At 48.2% G+C, this 19,641-nt stretch overlaps 1 protein-coding gene across 1 annotated transcript in view; it reads right to left on the bottom strand.

The window, feature by feature from the left end:
* The window catches only part of DRAM1 (DNA damage regulated autophagy modulator 1), a 100,311-nt gene that overhangs the window by 29,275 nt on the left and 51,395 nt on the right, over positions 1 to 19,641 (bottom strand). The window contains exons 3-4 of the mRNA XM_075342395.1: positions 12,845 to 12,987; positions 4,540 to 4,717 (exon numbers count right to left, since the gene is read on the bottom strand). Of these exons, the coding sequence (XP_075198510.1) occupies positions 4,540 to 4,717; positions 12,845 to 12,987 (321 nt within the window). The remainder of the gene's footprint in view (positions 1 to 4,539; positions 4,718 to 12,844; positions 12,988 to 19,641) is intronic.

Genomic DNA, 19,641 nt, shown 5'->3' with positions numbered 1-19,641 from the left:
TGGTCGGTCCGGGAGCGCCCACGGTCGACCCACCGTGAGGTGCCACAGATCCAGGTATCATGACCTCCTCGGCCAGTCTGGAGCGACGAGGATGGCGCGGCGGCAGTCGGACCCGATCTTGAGTAACACTCTGGGCAGCAGCGCCAGAGGAGGAAATACATAAGGCAGTCGAAATTGCGACCAGTCCTGAACTGATGCGTCCGCCGCCAGCGCTCTGTGCTGGTGGTTGATGTACGCGACCGCCGTGGCGTCGTCCGACTGTATCCGGATCTGCCTGCCGTCCAGCCCCCGCTGGAACGACTTTAGGGCTAGCTACACTGCCCTTATCTCCAGAACATTGATCTGAAGGGAGAACTCTGTCAGAGTCCAGGTTCCCTGAGCCCTGTGGTGGAGGAAGACCGCTGTCCACCCTGACAGACTCTCGTCCGTCGTGACCATAGCCCAGGATGGGAGCAGGAAGGATTTTTCTTTCGACCAAGAAGTGGGAAGAAGCCACCCCTGAAGAGAGGCTTTGTCTGCCAGTGAAAGAGAGACGTTCCTGTCTAGGGACGTCGATTTCCTGTCCCATTTGCGGAGAATGTGCCCTTGGAGTGGACGCAGATGAAACTGCGCAAAGGGAACTGCCTCCATTGCTGCCACCATCTTCCCTAGGAAGCGCGTGAGGCGCCTCAAGGGGTGAGACTGGGCCCGAAGGAGAAAGTGCACCCCTGTCTGCAGCGAACGCTGTTTGTCCAGCGGTAGCTTCACTATCTCTGAGGGAGAATGAAACTCCATCCCGAGGTAAGTCAGTGATTGGGTCGGTGTCAATTTTTACTTTGGGAAATTGATGATCCACCCGAACCTCTGGAGAGTCTCCAGAGCAATGTTCAGGCTGTGTTGACATGCCACCCGGGAGGGTGCCTTGACTTAGGAGATCGTCTAAGTAAGGGATCACCGAGTGTCCCTGAGAGTGCAGGCCCATCGCCACTGATGCCATGACCTTGGTGAAGACCCGTGGGACTGTCGCCAGGCCGAAAGGCAGAGTCACGAGCTGAAAGTGTTCGACCCGGAGGCGAAACACCGGAAGCGTTGATGCTCTGGTGTAATCGGCACATGGAGATAAGCATCCCTGATGTCGATTGATGCTAGGAAGACTCCCTGGGACATCGAAGCGATGACTGAGCGGAGAGATTCCATCCGAGACCGTCTGGTTCTCACGTGTCTGTTGAGCAGAATGAGGCCCGGAACGAACCGGAATGATCCGTCCTTTTTTGGTACCCCGAACAAGTTGGAGTAAAGACCGCGACCACGTTCTTGAAGCGGAACGGGGATCACAACTCCATCTGCAGAAACGAGTCGGAGGACGAGAGCTGAGCTCTATCCTGTAACCATGAGACGGAATGTCTCTCGCCCATCGGTTTTTCATCCAATTGCTCGCCAAACAGACGGTCGCCAGAAAATGGCAAACCGGTTAAGAACTTCTTGGAAGCAGAGTCTGCCTTCCATTCGCGTACCCACATGGTCCTGCGGACTGCCACCGAATTGGCGGATGCTACCGCTGTACGGCTCGCAGAGTCCAGGACGGCGTTCATGGCGTAGGACGAAAAAGCCGACGCCTGAGAAGGCAAAGACACAACCTGCGGGGCAGAGGTACGTGCGACCTCATTAGTCTCAGACAGACAAGCTGAGATAGCTTGGAGTGCCCACACGACTGCGAAGGCCGGAGCAAAAGACGCGCCTATGGCTTCATAGATGGATTTCATCATGAGCTCTATTTGCCTGTCAGTGGCATCCTTGAGCGATGAACCATCTGCCACTAATACTACGGGTCTAGCCGCCAGTCTGGAGACTGGAGGATCCACCTTGGGACACTGAGCCCAACCCTTAAATACGTCAGGGGGGAAAGGGTAACGTGTGTCATTAAGGCGCTTAGTAAAGCGCTTGTCCGGAAATGCTCTGTGCTTCTGGACAGCATCTCTGAAGTTAGAGTGATCGAAAAACGCACTCCGGGTACGTTTGGGAAACCTAAACTGGTGTTTCTCCTACTGTGAAGCCGACTCCTCTATAGGTGGAGTTGGGGGAGAAGGACTAGCACCTGGTAGATGGACGTTATAAGGTCATTTACTATGGCGTCCCCTTCAGGTGTATCCAGATTGAGAGCAACGTCAGGATCAGAGCCCTGAGCTGCGACCTCCGCTTCATCCTCCAGAGAGTCCTCATGCTGAGACCCCGAACCGCGTGATGAAGTCGGGGAAGGTTCCCAGCAAGCCCGCTTAGCCTGTCTGAGGCTGCGGTCCATGTCGGAGTTCTCACCGTGGGATCTGGGTGCCACCCCAGGAGCCCTTTGCTGTACCGACCGAGAGGGGCCTGGGGGCGATGAACTCACAGTGCCCTGGCCCTGTGTTACCGGTCTGGACTGCCAAGCTTCTAGTATCTTAGCAGACCATCTGTGCATAGACTGAGCCATGGAATGTGAAGCGACTCAGAGAGTTTCTCAGTCAAAATTGTAAACTCTGTCCCTTCCATCTGTGCAGTGGAAACCGGCGGTACCACCTGAGCCGAGGGTCCCACCAGTGCCGGAGGCTCCGGCTGAGTGAGTGCCACAGGGGCCGAGCATTGTCACAATGAGGGTAGGTGGAACCTGCAGGTAACATAGCCGCACAAGAGGTACAGGTTGCAACAAAATAAGCCTGTGCCTTGGCCCCCTTGCTTTCTGTGGACGACATGCTGTTGTCTCCTCTTAGAGATATAGCCAAAAGCAAATAATGCTGCCGAATAGAGAAAATGTATACAATATATATATATATATATATATATATACACTTCGGCACCCAAGGGGGGCCAGCACCTGACAACTGGTGTGGCTTACCAACCGCCCCAAGCGGTGGTGTGTCCACCAGATTCCCTGCCTGGGACTCCCAGAGCTGCAGAGCTCATTCTGAAATCCTCCACCGGCAGAAGTGATTATAACAATGGCTGCCAGCGTTCTGAGGGGAGGATGAAGCCGTGGAAGTGCCTAATAAAGTGCGGGCATCTGGTGCCCCACACTGCTCAGTGAGGGGGGAGGAGGATACCAAAGCATGCTCCAGCCCTCACTGCCGACGTCCAGTCGGCCGTCCCGCTCTTACCCCTGACTGGCAGGCCCGGGGGCGGGAGTACATGGTACTAGGCCGCAAAAGCCGGGGACTAAAGTTAAAAGCGCGGCCGGCCAACAGGCGCGGTCGGCGCGGTAGTCCCGGCTCACAAACCACACAGCAGCCGCTGCGGCGTCTGTAACACAGGCGCTGCATGCACCATCCCTAAGGGGACACAGAGTACCTCATGGATGCAGGGCCCTGTCCCTGATGATATCCAGCCTCCTGTCCGTCAGATTCCCCCAGGGGCTGCGGAGGGAGCCCGGTCCCAGTGAACGGCGACCGGTTAGGATCCCACTTCTCCCAGAACTGCGGAGCTCGTTCTGAAATCCCCCACCGGCAGAAGTGATTATAACAATGGCTGCCAGCGTTCTGAGGGGAGGATGGAGCCGTGGGCGTGCCTAATAAAGTGCGGGAAACTGGTGCCCCCACAGTGCTCAGTGAGGGGGGAGGAGGATACCAAAGTATGCTACAGCCCTCACTGCCGACGTCCAGTCGGCCGTCCCGCCCTTACCCCTGACTGGCAGGCCCGGGGGCGGGAGTATATGGTACTAGGCCGCAAAAGCCGGGGACTAAAGTTAAAAACGCGGCCGGCAAACAGGCGCGGTCGGCGCGGTAGTCCCGGTCTCACAAACCACACAGGAGCCGCTGCGGCGTCTGTAACACAGGCGCTGCATGCACCGTCCCTAAGGGGACACAGAGTACCTTATGGATGCAGGGCCCTGTCCCTGATGATATCCAGGCTCCTGTCCGTCAGATTCCCCCAGGGGCTGCGGATGGAGCTCGGTCCCAGTGAATGGTGACCGGTTAGGATCCCACTTCTCCCAGAGCCTCTAAGGGATGGGGAAGGAAAACGACATGTGGGCTCCAGCCTCTGTACCCGCAATGGGTACCTCAACCTTAACAACACCGCCGACTCAGTGGGGTGAGAAGGGAGCATGCCGGGGGCCCTGTGGGGGGCCCTCTTTTCTTCCATCCGATATAATTAGCAGCTGCTGCTGACTAAAATGTGGAGCTTGTGTGCATGTGTGCCTCCTTCAACACAAAGCATAAAAACTGATGGGCCCGTGATGCACGGGAGGGTGTATAGGCAGAGGGGAGGGGTTACACTTTTTAAAGTGTAATACTTTGTGTGGCCTCCGGAGGCAGTAGCTGTACACCAATTGTCTGGGTCTCCCAATGGAGCGACAAAGAAACATAACATACATCAGCCATACCATTCCCCATGGTGGTGACTCCAACAGTCCTTGGCCCAGAGTTCTCCACTTCTTTAGACTGGGAGCTCGCAACCTGGCGTGTCATAACTTCCTTTGGTCACCTCAATGAATGGCTGGGTGAAATGGAAGCCCAACTTCTCTTTCCCCAAGTACAACAACCAAGCCTTATGCCTCTAAACAAAACCTACTAATGAGTATGAAAAGGATACTAGGAAATATAGCAATTATGGATATCACAGATATTGTCATTCGTACATAGCAGATTCCCTTTTTGTTCCAATGAGGACAGGCTTTGAATGTGATGATGGATTGAAGAAATATATATGCAACCCCACAGATGAAGGTGATGAGGGCTCCCACGTCATGCACTTTTGTGACAGATGTCTCCTGTAAAATAACATACATATTATGGCTAGGTTATTACAGGCTCAGATGCCCTATCAGAAAACCACAGGTTCCTCTGGTACACCCATGTATTGAATCAGACACCGCAAAGCAGGGGGCTGTGCAGAGGGCAACTTCACTTTGTCAGTTCCTGCTGTGGTTTAGCACTTTTGTGGTTATTTCACAGACAAACAATCAGCACTCATTGATCATAAGACTTGTGGTGCAGCGGGAAAAAACCTCAAACAGTTTCCAAAGTACATCAAAGTCAATAACGTTGAAAGTTTTAACACTTAGGACATTTTCAGCTTTCTAAAGAAGACTACTTTAAAGGCAGTCTGTCACCCCCAAACCTCAATCTAAACCAATTATACAGTAATATAGGGGATTTAGCCACTATACAAATCATCCGTATAGTATACACTGTGTGCAGACTTATTAGGTAAATGAGTATTTTGATCACATAATGATTTTTATACATGTTGTCCTACTCCAAGCTGTATAGGCTTGAGCGACCACTACCAATTACGTAAATAAGGTGATGTGCATCTCTGTAATGAGGAGGGGTGTTGTGTAATGACATCAAGACCCTATATAAGGTGTGCTTAATTATTAGGCAACTTTCTTTCCTTTGGCAAAATGGGTCAGAAGAGAGATCTGATGGGCTCTGAAAAGTCCAAAATTGTGAGATGTGTTGCAGAGGGATGCAGCAGTCTTGAAATTGCCAAATTTTTGAGAAGCGTGATCACCGAACAATCAAGAGTTTCATGGCGAATAGCCAACAGGGTCGCAAGAAGCGCGTTGGGCAAAAAAGGCGCAAAATAACTGCCCATGAATTGAGGAAAATCAAGCGTGAAGCTGCCAAGATGCCATTTGCCACCAGTTTGGCCATATTTCAGAGCTACAACGTTACTGGAGTATCAAAAAGCACAAGGTGTGCCATACTCAGGGACATGGCCAAAATAAGGAAGGCTGAAAAACGACCACCTTTGAACAAGAAACCTAAGGATAAAACGTCAAGACTGGGCCAAGAAATATCTTAAGAACGATTTTTCAAAGATTTTAAGGACTGATGAAGTGAGTTACTCTTGATGGGCCAGATGGATGGGCCAGAGGCTGATCAGTAAAGGGCAGAGAGCTCCACTCCGACTCAGACGCCAGCAAGGTGGAGGTGAGGTACTGGTATGAGCTGGTATCATCAAAGATGAACTTGTGGGACCTTTTCGGATTGAGGATGGAGGGAAGCTCAACTGGTGGAAATTCCTGTCCCAATCCAGCAACACGTCCGAGATAGATGTGAATTAAAAATTAATTTTATTGAAAAATTATTAAAATACCAATCATCAGAATGACATCCAAAAATGTTTTTTCTTTAAAAAGAAAGCGTCTTACGCGTTTCTGGCCATTGTGGCCCTTAGTCATAGTCTATGACTAAGGGGCCAGAAACGCGTAAGACGCTTTCTTTTTAAAGAAAAAAATGTTTTGGATGTCATTCTGATGATTGGTATTTTAATAATTTTTCAATAAAATGAATTTTTAATTCACATCTATCTCGGACGTGTTGCTGGATTGGGAAAGGAATTTCCACCACTTGCTGCTTTATATTCCTGAACACGGAGTTCATTTCCTTGCACCGTTCTGGGTCCTGGAGCCAGGTGAAATGATACTGTGGGTGAGCTGAAAAAACTCTCTTTTCTTGTTACCAGTGAAGCTCAACTCCAAGACCTACTGCCAGTTTCTATAAGACAACTTCTTCAAGCAGTGGTACATGAAGACGTATGTATCGTTAAAAAAAAACATGATTTTCATGCAGGACAATGCTCCAATGCTCCATCACATTCATCCAACTACTCCACAGTGTGGCTGGCCAGTAAAGGTCTAAAAGATGAAACAATAATGACATGGCCCCCTGTTCGCCTGATCTGAACCCCATAGAGAACCTGTGGTCTCTAATAAAATGTAAGATCTACAGGGAGGGAAAACAGTACACCTCTCGGAACAGTGTCTTGGAGGCTGTGGTGGCTGCTGCACGCAATGTTGATCGTAAACAGATCAAGCAACTGACAGAATCTATGGATGGTAGGCTGTTGAGTGTCATCATTAAGAAAGGTGGCTATATTGGTCACTAATTTTTTGGGGTTTTGTTTTTGCATGTCAGAAATGTTTATTTCTAAATTTTGTGCAGTTATATTGGTTTACCTGGTGAAAATAAACAAGTGAGAGGGGAATATATTTGGTTTTTATTAAGTTGCCTAATAATTCTGCACAGTAATAGTTACCTGCACAAACAGATATCCTCCTAAGATAGCCAAATCTAAAAAAAAACCCTGTAACTTCCAAAACTATTAAGCTTTGATATTTATGAGTCTTTTGGGTTGATTGAGAACATAGTTGTTGATCAATAATAAAAAAAATCTGCTAAAATACAACTTGCCTAATAACTGTGCACATGGTGTAGATTTCATTACTTTAGTTTTACATAAAACATGATTTATCCCATATGCCAATGAGGGCGCTTTGGTGCACCATTGTCATGTTGATTGACAAGACTTGCTTGCCTAAATCCAGCGTGGCCTGAATTGAATCTCCGGCCCTAGGCGTCCGCACTTCCACTTTAGAAGCTCAGCGAGTGCAGGTGCACACAGTATACATGTAGGCAACCTCTATCCTGTCTGCAGCGGCCTCTCGCTACTGTGTGACCCTGTGTACAGCGAGTGGCTGCTGCAGACAGGAGAGAGGAAGTGAGTGCACCTAGACTGATACTGTGTGTGCGCACTTGATAGGCTCCTGCAGTGTCAGTGCAAACATTCAGGGTCACTGATTAAATTCAGGAAGACTTGCTCTGGCCAAGTGGGTATTATCAATCAAGCTAAAGGCCCAGTCACACACAACGACTTACTAGCGATCCTGAAAATGATGCAGTCACTGTGACCCTGTCACACAGTGTCAAACACAGCGATGTGTCCTGCCCAGCAGGACAATGCCTTTGAAGAAAATGGCCTGGACCATTCGGCAACGACTAGAGATCTCACAGCAGGGGCCTGGTAAGTGTCACACATAACGAGATCGCTACTGCGTCACAGAAACCGTGACTCAGCAGCAATCTCGCTAGCGATCTCGTTATGTGTGACGGTACCTTTAGGGGAAATGTACAGGATGTTAACTGAGTATGTAAATTTAGCCTTAAAGGGCTTGTCCTGGACTATCATATTTATGACCTATTCTTATTGGAGATCCTTAATGTTAAATCGATGGATCTGACACCACCACAATTAGCTGTTAGCCGCACACTGGCTAGAAAAACAGTATAAGAATCTGGGTACCCAAAAAGAGCCACCACACCCTGTATGAAGTTATTCTGTTCAGAGTTCGGATATTGTGTACTTATGGCTACAGTAACAGCAGATCTGTTTGGTATGCTGCATGCAGAACTCCTACAAGGGGCTGCTGATAAGTCTTTGACTTTGTGATCTTTTTCTGTTTCTATAGTAACGGATGTTACATCACATGAAAGCCTTATGTGTCTAATATATGTTTTCAAAATTTTGTATTTGTTGCTTATGGCAACAGTGTTCTATGCACGTGGGAAAACAAAATGACGGAGTCTAATGCGATATTCACAGCAACTGGGAGCAGAGGAGTGAGAAAATTCTTGTTTATGCAAGGAAAGTCCACAAAGGATATTCATGGTGATACGTCGCAGACATTGGGGGATCAATGCCCTTCATATTCCACAGTTAAGAACTGGGTTGCCAAATTTATAACAGGCCACTTCCCCACCAATGATGAGGAACGTCCTGGACGATCAAGAGTGGTTGTTGTTCCAGAGATCGTCGATGCTGTGCACAACCTCATACTGGAGAATCTATGAATTTCAGCTAAAGCAATAGCAGACAACATGAGGATTTCCCGTGAACGTGTTTGTGTCATTATCCATGAAAATTTGAACATGAAGAAGCTCTCTGCAAAGTGGGTCCCCAAATGTTTGACAACAGATCAGAGAAGCATGTGAGTGAAAACTTCCCGGTCCATTTGTCAACATTTCCGGACTGATAAGAACTTCCTGATCCTTCGACTGATCACTATGGATGAGACCTGGGTTTATTTGTATGACCCTGAAAACAAGGAGCAGTCAAAAGAGTGGAGGTACAGTGGTTATCGTCTGAGATAAGGGGGGAGTGCTGCTAGTGGACTATCTTCAAAAGGGTTCCACCATCAATGCAAGGTATTACATTGAACTTTTGGACCAATTGAAGACCGCTCTGAAGGCCAAAAGGCATGAGAAGCTGTCCAAAAGAATCTTGTTCCTGCAAGACGACTACACTCACACTTCATAAGCGACCACGGCAAAACTGGCAGAGCTGGGCTTCCAGCTGGTTGACCACCCACCTTATTCACCAGATCTAGCTCCCTCCAACTATCATCTGTTTCCAAACCTGAAGAAACACCTAAAGGGTACCAAATTTCACACCATTTCTGATGCCATGGCTGCTACGGATGCCTGGTTTGGCACAACCGAGATTTTTCTTTTTGCTAGGCTTACAGAACATGGAAATACCGATGTAAAAAGTGTGTTGACATCAGTGGAGAGTAACGTTTCATCATCCTATCTCGTTTCTTTCTGGGTAAAGCCAAAGACTTATCAGCAGTCCCTCATATAAATCTGGTATTCAATACTTATCCTAAGAATAGCTGATCAGTATCATATATCTGGTCAATCCCTTTAACTAGATAGAAGAGAACTTATCAATTCATCTAATTCACAACTGTACAGATTAGCAAATTATTGACAACTAGAAGGTGGCCCGATTCTACGCATCGGGTATTCTAGAATTTACGTATTGTGTAGTTCATGTATGATTTTTGTTATATATATGTGCAGTATGTGCGTATATTTGTGTGTGCAGCGTTGTCTGTGTGTGGGTGTCTGTGTAGGGCAGTTGTTTGTGGTTTCCAGTGTGTGTGTGTGGTGTGTTGTGCAGTGCGCGCGCGCGCGCGTGTGTGTGTGTGTTGGGGGGAGGTGTGCACTCTCCATCGTGCTCCATCCCCTATGCTGCGCACCCCCCATCGTGCTACATCTCCTATCCTGCGCACTTCCAAACGTGCTCCATCCGCCATGCTGCGCACTCCCAAACGTGCTCCATCCGCCATGCTGCGCACTCCCCATCGTGCTCCATTCCCCATGCTGCGCACTCCCCATCGTGCTCCATCCGCCACGCTGCGCACTCTCCATCATGCTCCATCTCCCATGCTGCGCACTCCTAAACGTGATCCATCCGCAATGCTGCGCACTCCCAAATGTGCTCCATCCACCATGCTGCGCACTCCCAAACGTGCTGCATCCGCCATACTCCACACTCCCTATCGTGCTCCATGCCCCATGCAGCGCACTCCCCATCGTGCTCTATCCCCTATGCTGCGCACCTCCCATCGTGCTCCATCATCCATGCTGCGCACTCCCAAACGTGCTCCATCCGCCATGCCGCGCACTCCCAAACGTGCTCCATCCGCCATGCTGCGCACTCCCAAACGTGCTCCATCCGCTATGCTGCGCACTCCCAAACATGCTCCATCCGCCATACTCCGCACTCGCCATCGTGCTGCATCCGCCATGCTGCGCACTCCCAAACGTGCTCCATCCGCCATGCTGCGCACTCCCAAACGTGCTCCATCCGCTATGCTGCGCACTCCGAAACGTACTCCATCCGCCATGCTGCGCACTCCCAAACGTGCTCCATCCGCCATGCTGCGCATTACCAAACGTGCTCCATCCGCCATGCTGCGCCAGCATCAGCCTCTCTACCCGCATCATCAGCCTCTCTGCCCGCAGCATCAGCCTCTCTCCTCCCAGCATCAGCGTCTCTGTCCCTAGCATCAGGCTCTCTCCTTCCAGCCTCCCTCAGCATCAGCCTCCTTTTCCCAGCCTTCCCAAGGATCAGCCTCTCTCCTCTCAGCCTCCTTCCTCCCAGCCTCCGCCTCCCAGCCTCCCTCAGCATCAGCCTTCCTCTCCCAGTCTCCCCCAGCATCAGCTTCCCCAAGCATCAGCCTCTACCAGCATCAGCCTCTGTTCTTCCAGCCTCCTCCAGCATCAGCTTCCCTAAGCATCAGCCTCCCTCGTCCCAGCCTCCCTCAGCATCAGCCTCTCTCCTTCCAGCCTCCCTCAGCATCAGCCTCCTCTCCCCAGCCTTCCCTAGGATCAGCCTCTCTCCTCCCAGCCTCCTTCTTCCCAGCCTTCCGATCCCAGCCTCCTTCAGCATCAGCATTTCCCTCTTCCCCATGATCAGCCTCTCTGCTCCCAGCCTCCTCCAGCACGCCCTGCTCCTCTGCCGACACTCACACACCCGATCGCATGCACTCACACACACACCCGATCGCATCCACTCACACACACACCCGATCGCATCCACTCACACACACACCCGATCGCATCCACTCACACACACACCCGATCGCATCCACTCACACACACACCCGATCGCATCCACTCACACACACACCCGATCGCATCCACTCACACACACACCCGATCGCATCCACTCACACACACCCGATCGCATCCACTCACACACACACCCGATCGCATCCACTCACACACACACCCGATCGCATCCACTCACACACACCCGATCGCATCCACTCACACACACCCGATCGCATCCACTCACACACACCCGATCGCATCCACTCACACACACCCGATCGCATCCACTCACACACACAGACACTGACGATATCGCACTTACGCGCTCATACTCACAACATCCGGGGATATCACATGCTTCTGGCCATGTGATCCTCCGTCAGGTCCTGGAAGATCACAACAGCACATTTTCGCCGCCGAGAAGCAAGCGATATCCCAGGATGTCGTGAGTATGTGGATGCGATGTGAGGTGTGTGTGAGGTGTGTATGAGAGTGAGTGTGAGTGTGATCTGATGTGTGTGTATGTTTGTGTGTGTGCGTGTGGACCTTCCGGCGCAGCAGGACCTTGATGGGCTTGTAACCATGCGAGCATGGTTACCAACGTATCCACACCACTCCCACCACTGCCGTGGGAGCGGGGGCCGGGGGAGGGGGAGGGAGTACAGTACTCACCTCCGTGACAGCGCTTGTAACCATGCGAGTATCCACACCACCCCTTTGGGAGCGGGGGCCGGGGGGGGAGGGGTTGGGGGGGGATAGGGAGTACCGTACTCACCTCCGTGACAGCCGTGTCAGTTAGAGAAATGCGCGGGGGGAGGGAGGGGGTGGGGCCAGAGCTAACGTGCATTGCGTGAGGGGGGCGGGGCGTGGCTGAATTGCCAATGCCTGCAGGGTGCCGGGGCGAGAGGCCAATCTGTGGGGGGGGCGGAGCCTGGGCGAGCGGCTGGCCAATCCGTGTGGGGGCGCAGCCTGGGCGAGCGGCCAATCCGTGTGGGGGGGCGGGGCCATGGCGAGCCCAGCGGCCAATCAGCTTTGTGTCACCGTAAGGACACAATTTTGGAGCATGACAGACAGACAGACAGATAGACAGACAGACAGACAGACAGACAGACAGAATAAGGCAATTATATATATAGATGCTCAATAGGGGTTAAACAGGCATAGTAAACATAAGTGAATGACTGAAAAAATGTTTTAATCCTCTACTGTGAAGTATACTGGACTCTTGTACCACTTGCTTCTGGACTTCGGCGGCATCTTCATCCATGAGACACCAGGGCAGTCTCCATAGGGAGGAGCTGGAGAACGTTCAGTGCAGAGACCACAGGGAGGTCCATAGCGGGAGCTAGATTAAAACTACTTTTTCTTGGTCCTGCAACCCGTATGAACAATCACCTAGGCATGTTTTATCCACTTTAATACTCATCTATCTAGCTCTACAGCAGCTTTCAGAGGCCAAAACTGCAACAGATTGTCCCAACTCAGTAAATTATCATTTAATTATCACTTGCCAAGTTGAGAGAAGCCCTTTAAAAACTAATGTGTATATCACGCTAAATGTCATTATATATTTGTAAATACAATAACAGAAATCTATTAAAAAGACTACAAAAAAAGAGGAAGGAATTGGCCATGGCAACCAATCATTCTAGTTTTAAGAAAATAAGAGCTGGAGCCTGATTGGTATCCATTTTGGCCTATTAACCCACCTGAAAGGAAGCTACAATGCCCATCCCAATGCAGCCAAGCACTCCAATAAGTAATGATATCAAGTTGAACCAATAACTCAGGAAAGAGATTCTCAAGTTTTGAGCCTGGATCACTTTGTACCTCGTGTACATTGTAGCAGCACCTAATGTAACAGAAACACAAAAGAAAATTATATGGAACATCTTAAAAGAAAGTTAAAGCATAACCATCATTTTAATTTTTAATTCCGTTCTGTCTGTAATAAACTGCACATTATTCACGATCTCTTTACCTCCAGCAATCTATTCTTTCTGGGCCTCACCGAAACATGTCTGACACCCTCCAACACTGCCTCCCCTGCTGTGCTGTGCTACGGTGGCCTCCACTTCACCCATACTCCTCACCCTAGCAATAGACAGGGTGGAGGAGTGGGCCTCCTTCTTTCTAACAACTGCAGCTTTAACCCAATCCCACCTCTACCCTCCCTTGTCCTCCCTTCTTTTGAAGTACACTCTGTCCGCATCTATTCTCCCTCCAACCTCCAAGTGGCCATCATATACAGACCCCCGGGCCCTACCACTGCCTTTATCGACCAGTTCCCTGCCTGGCTTCTACACTTTCTCTCTGCTGACATTCCCACTATCATCATGGGTGACTTCCACATCCCCACTGACACCCGCCAGTCAGTGGCTTCCAAACTCCTCTTCCTCGCTTCATCTTTTGGTCTAACTCAGTGGTCCGCCTCTGCCACCCATAAAGATGGACACACATTAGACCTTATCTTCACCCGCCTCTGCTCTCTATCTAACCTCCCAACCTCCCCTCTCCCCTTATCTGACCACCCTCTACTGACCTTTTCAGCCCTGTCCTCCTCACCTGCCCCCCCCTGTCCAGCGCCTAGCACACCTACGCAGAAACCTTGCACACATCAACATACACACCCTTTCTGACTCTATCCTACCACTGTCCTCCATACCTTCACTCCACGACAAAGACAGTGCCACCATTTTCTACAACATCACTCTCACATCAGCTATTGATTCAGTCGCTCCCCTTGTGCATGGCAGAGTGAGACGAATCAATAGACAGCCCTGGCACAACAGCCTCACTAAAAAGCTTTGGCAAGTGTCTAGGGCTGCAGAGCTGCGGTGGGAGAAAACGCACTCCCAGGAAGACTTCACCACATTCAAAAATGCAATTCACACATTTCTTTTGGCCCTTACCTCTGCTAAACAGGATTACTTCAGAGCTCTCATATCCTCTTTAACACACAACCCCAAACAGCTATTTAATACTTTTACCTCCCTCCTTCGCCCACCACTGCCCCCTCCAACCTCCCTCATCTCCGCAGAAGAATTTGCCACATATTTCAAAGAAAAGATCGACCAAACCAGACAAGTCTTTTCTGCTCAACCACCACAACCCTTTCATATAAGAGACCACTGCCCCTCCCCCATAAACTTCCTCCCCACCATCACCGAAGGAGAGCTTGCACATCTTCTCTCAAAAGCGCACCTCACCACTTGCACACTTGACCCCATCCCATTCCACCTCCTCCCCAACCTCACCACTATCCTTATTCCCGCCTTAACCCATCTCTTCAACCTATCTTTAACAACTGGTACCTTTCCTTCTGCCTTTAAACATGCAATAGTAACACCCATCCTAAAGAAACCTTCCCTTGATCCAACCTCTACTACCAGCTATCGCCCCATATCACTACTTCCGTTTGCCTCAAAACACCTGGAACAGCACGTCCATACTGAACTTTCCTCCCACCTCTCCTCTAAAGGGTGCTTTACACGCTGCGACATCGCTAACGATATATCGTCGGGGTCACGTCATTAGTGATGCACATCCGGCGCCGTTAGCTACATCGCAGCGTGTGACACCAATGAGCGACGATCAACAAGCGCAAAAACGTGAAAAATCGTTGCTCGTTAACACGTCGTTCATTTCCTTAGTATCGTTGCTGCTGCAGGTATGATGTTGTTCGTCGTTCCTGCGGCAGCACACATCGCTATGTGTGTATATGACTCTCTGCAGAGAGAAGCGAGGTGGATCTTCTGGATGGCCTCTGTGCATCCAGATGGTCTTAATGAACATATTAGCTATACGCCTTTTATCTAGATAGATAAATTCCGAGCCACCCAAAAAATTGTGGGGTACTAGGTCTGTAGTGGACCCCTCCCCTTTTGCTTTTTTGGACCATCATTCCAAAAAACCGTTTAGAGTCATGAGAAATAATATGCTGTTATCAGAATCTGGATGACATACATAAATCCATGTGTGCATGGTCCTTGTTGCCTGATTAAGTAACCCTCAGTACACCTCAAAGCTGTTTCTAAATTTAAAAGAACATATATTGGTCAAAATTTTCCTGGATTTCTTTCTTGGAATATATATTTCATGGCAGATTACATACAGTATCACAGTTCACTATTGATAATGGAAGTGACCCCATTAATTAGCAATTGTCATGTACTACAGCTATGACGCCACTGGCCCCTAAAGCTATATATTTGTTCCTTAGCGTTTCCGCGCATGCGCGAATGCGGAACGTGATGTTGTCGATGTTGACTGGGAACTAATATCACGGAGCTAGGGGAAGTCATTATTAGATGTACTTCACCCGATCATGTGACCAACAACTAAAATTACCTCCCCGTAGTAATCAGTACGGGTTATACTGGAGCATAACGTCATTTCCGGTCTTGGATTACTAATATGGAGCACTAGTGCGCATGCTCCGATACGGAACGTTACATCCGAAAAGGCTGATAGGAACTGATATTTCGGGCCTTGGGGAAGCTATTATTAGATGTACCTCACCCGACCATGTGATCATTTGAAGAGGTCACCTTCCCAATACATTTACCATAGGAAAAATGAGACGTAACGTCATTTCCGGTTCCTCTATAACTTGGCGCCAAATAGTCATTTAAATACTGGGAACCTCTGCAGGAATGGCTCTGCTGTGCCAGTACAGGATCTACATTCCATGCAGACGGACGTAAGGTAGGACCCATACTTCTTGGGCTTTGAAGACATGATTTTTAAACATGAAGGAGTTCTGCTCTAGATACCTCAGTTCTGTATTATTAAACAGAAATGATTGTTCTAATTTGGACTAGTAATTAGACACGCCTCCCCACTATATACTAACCAATGATTGGCAGGGTGATAGAGGGGTAATTTAGTCCTTTCTTACGCCTAGGTCTGGGCCTATATACTGTGGGCCATGACCATCTATGAAGATTGATTCGGGTATGGAGGTCTGAGGGGACATCTTTGAAAACCAAAGGCGTGTACTACTAAATGACCGGCTTACAGAGATCACAATTGTATTATTTAAACGGCTGCTCCTGCTGCGGTCAATAATTAGGTATGTTCCTACTATTGTTTAGAACTTAGGAACATGCGTATGGACATAGGAGTAATACAGATTCACTTTGTGTTCAGGACTTTGTCGTGTTTTGTAACTCCTACCTACGTATGGAAGATTATCCATCTCTGGGATGAATTCAACTATCTGCGTGCATCCTTAAGGTTTTGTGCCTTTTAATCCATGAGGTACAGTGAGATACAGCCCGTAGAGAACAAATGTGATGATTGGTTCCCTCGGCCTCTTGACAGGTTGGCTGCTTTGCTGATTATGGTGGTCGTATTATAAATTATCCCCTAAGTGGCAACGATGTCATTGTGAGCCCAAATGCAATAAGGTAATATATGACTTGTTTTACCTATGCTGTGGATCACTATTAGGTATCTATGTATGGATATGGACAACATGCATATCACAATATCCTTATACATCATTGTCCACAAGAAGATATTGTTTCTCTCTATGGCTAAAAGATGTGTTAGGATAAGACATGATACTATCTAACACAAATGAATGATATGTATATATATATGTACACAGATGATCATCCAGATGAGATACCATGTGGACTCTAGGATCATAATATTCCTGGCACCAGCTCTGTGACCAATAGGACCGTATTCACTCTGGTCAGTACACAAAATTAAACTATAGTGGAAAGGGGATATTGCACATATAGGTAACAAGGATTTTCTGTATATATTTTTATATGTTAACAGATATCAAAATAAGGAGTCTATCAAGCAACTGTCTTCAAGCCTCTGATGAGCCCTATACCACTAAGATGTTAATGGGCGAAACGCGTCGGGAAATTTTGTGAAGAGGGCAACTTTGTTTAATTGGATAATCCTTATTATTAATTGTGTCTCAAAAAAATTTCTACAAATTGAGCATAAAATTGTGCTGAATAATCTTAAACAGCATAATTATTTAAACTGTATTCTACAGCTATTTATCTGAGCACACTGACAGATTTGACGAATCGGATGACGACCCTTAAGCCCCACCCCACAATCCCTGTATTATAGTAACAACAACCCTAAATCATCCTGGACTGTGCACTATGTTCACTGTGGTGATAAAATTCTAAGGATTTCTATCTAATAGTTGGGGTGCACTATTCTGGCATAAGGAGGGCGGTCTTTAGGGATTTAGTCGTCGTTGAACGGGGGCGTCATCAACCTAGGACGCCGACCCCCATATGTTAGGAAGGAAACAAGATAGGGAGAACCTCCTTATTTCCTCCTTACACTTTCTTTTTAATGAATTTTTGTATGTTTGTGATTTATTAAATAAAAATTATTTTTAACAAAAGTAGTAAGACAATCAGGTTCCCAACCAAAATCACAAATGACTTACTTACTGCCAAAGCTAACAACCACTTCTCTATACTCCTACTTCTAGACCTGTCCTCAGCCTTTGACGCTGTCGACCACTCCCTCCTACTACAGATCCTGTCTTCCCTTGGTGTCAGAGGCCTCACCCACTATTGGATCTCTTCATACCTCTCCAGCCGCACTTTTAGTGTCTCTCACTCCCACACAACCTCTTCATCCCGCCATCTCTGTTGGCTTCCCTCAAGGGTCTGTCCTGGGACCCTTACTCTTTTCCATCTAAACATTTGGCCTGGGACAACTCATAAAGTCCCATGGCTTCCAGTACCACCTATATGCCGATGACACTCAGATCTACCTCTCTGCCCCAGATGTCACATCTCTGCTGTCCAGAATCCCAGAGTGCCTATCGGCTATATCTTCCTTCTTCTCCTCTTGCTTCCTAAAGCTCAATGTGGCCAAAACTGAACTGATCATCTTTCCTCCATCTCACCTACACTCTCTACCTGATCTACCTATTACAATAAATAACATCACACTCTCCCCAGTACCCAAAGTTCGGTGCCTCGGAGTGACCTTTGACTCTGCCTTGTCCTTCATACCACACATTCAATCCCTCACCACCTCCTGCCATCTTCAACTCAAAAAATATTTCCAAAATCCGTCCTTTCCTCAATTCTCAAGCTACAAAAATGCTAGTGCATGCATTTATAATCTCCTGCATCGATTACTGCAACATCCTCCTCTGTGGTCTCCCTGCTAACACGCTCGCCCCTCTCCAGTCCATCCTTACTTCTGCTGCCCGAATGATCCACCTCTCTCCTCAATACCACCCCGCTTCTCCTCTCTGCAAATCCCTCCAGTGGCTCCCAATCTTCCATCGTATCCAATTCAAACTACTAACACTGACCTACAAAGCCATCCATAATCTGTCTCCTCCGTATATCTCTGAACTTATCTCTCAATACACTCTAAAAGGTAATCTCCGGTCCTCCCAAGATCTCCTTCTCTCCTCCTCTCTCATTCGCTCCTCATGCAACCGCCTCCAAGATTTCTCCCGAGCATGCCCAGTCTCCTGGAACTCGCTGCCTCAACACATCAGACTATCTACTACACTTGCAAACTTCAAACGGAACTTGAAAACACATCTGTTCAGAAATGGCTATAATCTTCAATGACCCCACTGACCCCCACCGTGCGGAGCTGCCGCCCCACCACCGTGCGGAGCTACCGCCCAACCTACACCCCACCTACTGTCTCCTCCCCAAAAATCCTTTAGAATGTAAGCCCGTAAGGGCAGGGCCCTCTTCCCTCTGTACTAGTCTGTCTATTGTAACTTGTATTTGTATTCTGTATGTAACCCCCTTCTCATGTACAGCACCATGGAATCAATGGTGCTCTATAAATAAATATTAATAATAATAATAATTCATAAATTAATAGTACACATGAAAGTAAGCAAATGTGTAATGTATCTTATCAGATAAATCTGCTTCTTCTCTGCCAGAATTGATCAGTCATCAAAATTCTCAATTCTGAGGTAAAATCTGTATTCAGGGAAGACTTTCCCATTACTGAGAGGAGATGGCAGTTGTCACTGATGAGATGGAGGGGGCGGAGCTCTGCCTGTAGCTCCTCCCTCTGTCTCTAGCACCTCCCTTTGTCTCCAGCTGCTCCCTCTAGCTCCTCCCTCCTTCCATCATAGAATCTCATCAGCACCCACTGCCATCTCCTCTCAGTAATGGGAAAGTCTTCACTGAATACAGATTTTACCTCCAGAATTGAGACTTTTGATAATGACCGATCAATTCTGTCAGAGAAAGAAGCAAATTTGTCTAAGATATTATAAAGTTTCTTATTTTCCTGTGTACAATTGTTTTTTTTAATCAAAAATGAAAACCATTACATTTTGCATGCATAAACCTAAGTGGATAATATAATGAAAAACTCCATAACTGCTACACTGCCTAGCCCAGATCCCATGTAAAATGCTGTCCTCCAGGGCTGGAATCAGACATAAGGCAGTGGGGTCTAATAAAACTGTCAAAAGGTGAATCTAGACGAGTCATATTCCAACCTGCATGGAAAACTGCTCTGT

This window comes from Anomaloglossus baeobatrachus, chromosome 4 (assembly GCF_048569485.1).
Source record: "Anomaloglossus baeobatrachus isolate aAnoBae1 chromosome 4, aAnoBae1.hap1, whole genome shotgun sequence".
Classification (NCBI taxonomy): Eukaryota; Metazoa; Chordata; class Amphibia; order Anura; family Aromobatidae; genus Anomaloglossus; species Anomaloglossus baeobatrachus.
This window is presented reverse-complemented; position numbering and strand designations above follow the sequence as displayed.